This window comes from Carassius carassius, chromosome 9 (genome assembly GCF_963082965.1).
Source record: "Carassius carassius chromosome 9, fCarCar2.1, whole genome shotgun sequence".
NCBI lineage: Eukaryota > Metazoa > Chordata > Actinopteri > Cypriniformes > Cyprinidae > Carassius > Carassius carassius.
This window is the reverse complement of record NC_081763.1, coordinates 24049925-24054518: the sequence shown is the minus strand read 5'-3', so window position 1 is coordinate 24054518 and position 4594 is coordinate 24049925. Positions and strand designations below refer to the sequence as shown.

The 4594-nt window shown below is 38.9% G+C and overlaps 1 protein-coding gene across 1 annotated transcript; it reads right to left on the bottom strand.

Moving 5' to 3' along the window:
* Window positions 1-335: 335 nt before the first annotated feature.
* LOC132149371 (carbohydrate sulfotransferase 12-like) lies at window positions 336-4594 on the bottom strand. The gene has a single exon (XM_059558548.1). It carries the CDS (start codon window positions 4543-4545, stop codon window positions 3235-3237), a length of 1311 nt encoding a protein of 436 aa, XP_059414531.1. The 5' UTR covers window positions 4546-4594; the 3' UTR covers window positions 336-3234.

Below are 4594 nucleotides of genomic sequence, written 5' to 3'. Positions count from 1 at the left end.
TGCTTTGCACACTCTTGGCATTCTCTTGATGAGCTTCAAGAGGTAGTCACCTGAAATGGTCTTCCAACAGTCTTGAAGGAGTTCCCCGAGAGATGCTTAGCACTTGTTGGCCCTTTTGCCTTCTGTCTGTGGTCCAGCTCACCCCTAAACCATCTCGATTGGGTTCAGGTCCGGTGACTGTGGAGGACAGGTCATCTGGCGCAGCACCCCATCACTCTCCTTCTTGGTCAAATAGCCCTTGATGCCTTCAGTGTGACTCTACAATTTTCATAGTCATGAAAATAAAGAAAACTCTTTGAATGAGGTGTGTCCAAACTTTTGGTCTGTACTATATATATATATATTCTTAAAATTGGCATCAAAACACTAAACAATATATCAACTTTCTTTATACAATGTGGCACCAAATGTATACAAAACACAGGTCCTCATCTTGAAACTGAAATCAACAGCATAGGCAAATGCACATGTGTATTAAAACTTTTCCATGTAACAGAACTTGTGGTTTATGAAATAAGAAATGTGGGAACTGATCTGACAAATCTCAACAGCACAAGCCAGAATTGTGGCTACAAATCTGATCTTTTCCATGACGCAACACATAATACCACACTTTTCTTTTTTTTTCTTTTTTTCTTTTTTAAGTAGGAGCTTTGATTGTTTTAACTGCAAGTCAGAGACTTACTTACAAAAATAATTTTTTTGTGTGTAAACTTTTCTCCAAAGGCACTGCTACTGAATGGGCCCAACAGTGCGCTAATTCAGAATCGTGGCTTCCTCTGAAATGGGACGTCCCGTTCCCTCTGGCCCGTCACTTTCACAACAATCATGCTACACTTTTGCTCCACAGTATTATTCCCTACTACAATTTACAATCTAATCCACTTTCTCTTCCTTAAATCTCTCACTGCCTTAGAGATCAATTTTAAACATGTGATCAAATGTGCAAAATGCGGGACAAAAAAATGATGGAAAGCAAAAGAAACACTTTCTTGGTAAAGAAAATACTAAAAAAATAACCCTAATAAACTATTAAATATTTATTTTGCACATGCCCACATTTAACTTGCAACTAGAGGAACTAATACTGACATTTGTGCTTCAATTACACCAAATTACTCTTGCTAAGAAAGAAAGAAATACCCTGTGTCTGCAATTATATTCCTAACAATATCCAAACAAGGCCATTATTTTACCCTCTAAAGTCTAAACCTAACAGATATTTTACAAATGGTAAATTTAGTTTGCTACAATATTCATGAGTGATGAATATATATGAAGGACTGCAAGGCACACATGCTAACATCTATAGCATGCTGCAGAACAGAGAGCTTCAGTCCCTGCTACACACCAACAGAATAAAAGGTTCAAAATGATGAAAGGCAAGATTTCCTCGACAAGAGCAGGCCATAATCTGAAATCTCCAGCCTCTATTACAAAGAAATATCCTTCTGATGACAGTTACTCCATTCACTCACTTCACTGCAGAACAATGGCAATTTTGTGAAATAATTGACTATGAACTACTTTAAAAGGTTGAAAAAAATTATAAAAATAAAAAATAATTTGTCTCCAACTTTCCATGGACACATTGAGGTTTTTGTGTATCTATATATAAAGAATATATGGGCAGTGATCCCTTTATGATAGAAAAACAAAAACAAATGTAAAATGTTTTTGTGCATTTCAAAATACTATGTAGTTTTTTTTCCCCCCAAGGACAAAAGTGCCTTCACTTTTCACATTTAGTTGTAAAAGGTTACAAAAATATTCTAAAATACTCTAATATGTGCACTTGCTAAATGTAAAATACTTTTTTAAATTTCTTGTGATATTTTAGTTTAAAACATACAACTATACAACTGAAAAAGGACAAAGGTCTCTTGCTAGGATGATCACATCTATCCACATTACAAGAATAATAGTAATAAGGTATTGAGTTTGTTTTAAACACTGTTGAGAATATAAAAAAAAAAGAAAACTGGGCTTCTTTGAGTAGGTTGTAGGTAACCATCATACGTCTCTCAAATTGTCCATGAAGTCCATAAAAAAACAGTAACATTTAGTGGGATACTGGGAAATGGACTCAGGAAATGTAACCTGTGTGCAAGGAATGTATATTCCCTACAGTATTACTTTCAATGCCCACAAGCTCCAAACAAAAACCTAAAGGCTCTTTCACATGACTCAAATCAGCATTCCCCCAATGCACAGAACCACATTTTGTGAAGCTTGAAGCTACAGCATTACCCTCAGCACAGGGTGAACGTTAACACAATACTAAAATTTCAAGTTTGTTGCACCATTTATCACTGATCTATTCAAAGTGCAGCCAGTGACACGGTCAGCAATCCGTGCCATGCTTTCTCTTATCGGCCATCTTCGATTACAGCAAGTTTTTAGACAATTACCTGAGCTGTAAGGTCATGGCAACATGGACACTGGCTGACTGCATTAAACCCTGCTCTAGAGACTATCACGTAATGTAAAAGGCCAGGAAAAAAAATCCAAATAACCATGTCCTTATGTTTTTAAGAGCCCTCAAAATAAAAAACACTCACTATAGTATTTGCAAACCACAAATACTTTTGTATGTACGTGACTTGAAAAAAAAATAGATACCATGGCCACAAATTAAAAAAGAAAATAATATTTCCTCAACTACTTAGTGTACAAATTCATTCACTCATTTTATTTTTTAATTGTGGCCATTTTGTACTAAATTATTTGCTCATTTTAATTTAGTCAAATCATGGCCAAGTTATATGAATTTGTTCCTCACTTTAATTTAAAACATGGCCACGTATAAATTAATTCACTTGTTTCAGTTAATTCATGGCCGCATTGCACTAACTTCTTCCCACATTTTAATTTAATTAAATCATGGCCACAATTTAACAAGGGAACAACTCAGTACAACGTAGCGACAATTTAACTAAAATAAGGGAGCAAATTAAGTTGTTAATACATGTTCTTCATTTTTTTTCTACTGATGTCATGGGTGGGGTGCTGTACTTTTGAATAGCTGCCAATGGAAAAATATGCTTTTTGGAAGCACTGTATCTACCTACAAGACACTAGCCAAACATTGATCCTCTGGACATGAGTCATGTGAAAGAGCCTTTATAAACAGCATCATGTAAAAAAAGAACCATGCAGCAGGAACTCCTATTGCCCTGTTTCTTGTGCTGTGAAAATCTTGTCAGCACCTCAGTAAAGTTGACAATCAGCGTATCACTCATGTACCAGCTTCTCTGGTTTAGAATACCCAAACAGTTTAAAATCGGCCTCATAGAGCCTGTACAGCTCTTTTCTGGACTCCAATGGTATGTTGGCAAACCAATCGTGCTCCCAACTGCTGACCGTTCGATTGCGATGACTTTGTGGAAACTCGACAACATTGTCTACACGGAGAATCCGCAACAAATGCTCAGCGTCCTCGTCCAAGGTCTCCAGCTTCCCCACAAAATCATAATTTATCTGGCAGGGATGGCACAGACGGTACATTTGTCTCCAGTGCTCATTAAAAGGCATCTCTTTCTCAGTGTTAGGATCCAGTAAATACTGAACGAAATTGGAGAAAGACGGTCGAATCCCAGCGGCAAAAGCGTCCACGACTGATGCCGGCGGATCCGAGTAATTGCTGAATTTTCTCAACATGGTGACGGCGAATCTTTTGTAGAAGTCCTCGTTCTCTTGTTCGAATTTGTTGCGATAGGCAGAGATCAGTCGCACGAAAGGATCCCTGATGAACAAAAACTTGGTGTATTTCTTAAGCTTGATTTTCATGAGGTGCCGTGAGAACTTTCCATAGCGCTTCCAGAACTTGTTGAAGGTGAAGTGCAGGCTATTGTTGTGGATGAGCTCCTGAGGAACATCTAGAGGGTCTTGGTAGGGCACGCCGTCCAATAACAGGCTCTCGCTCAGCACGATCATGATGCGCTTCCAGTTTGTGCAGGCCACCTTGGGAACATAACAGTAAATGATCCCATGCCTGTCGTCCACGATGAGGTGATCCAACTCTTTATTGGGTATGTCATCAAAAGTCCTGTTCTTTCCGGGGAAGTCAAAGTAACTTTTGTTACTGCACACATCTTGGATCAGCTGCTTTCTACTGTCCTGCCTCTGTTTTTTCTCAGGGTCAATTGGCCTCAGATGGATCTTCCACTCTCTTCTTGGGACGAATTTCTCCTCTGATTTCTCAGAGGACTGATTGTGGGGGTCTCCAGGGGGTGGTTCTCCTCTCACCTGTTCCGTGGGGTCTGCGGTTCCTTCTAAAAACTGGTTGACAAAAGCATCTATGTCTGTCAAAAAAGAGCTATCTTTGTCTTCCTCTACTTTCTTTTCAGGGCCACGACGGCTCTGTGGAGAGAGGTGGGACGGATGGGGCCCGGAGATGGTTGTGTGGAGGTAAAAATTAGAGGCCCCCACATCATCCCAGTATATGATTATAAGAAGAATCATGAAGACGGCACCAACAATCATAAAAATGCGGAACAGTCTGGACTTTCCCATTTTAGTTGATTTTGAGTGAGAAAGAGCCATTCTCACCTCAACTCCATTACACCATCGACAGCGCAGACTGCATTCATCT

Bases quoted from the DNA above. Each gene is read 5' to 3' on its own strand.
- LOC132149371 (XM_059558548.1), bottom strand. From the start codon at position 4,545: ATGGCTCTTTCTCACTCAAAATCAACTAAAATGGGAAAGTCCAGACTG.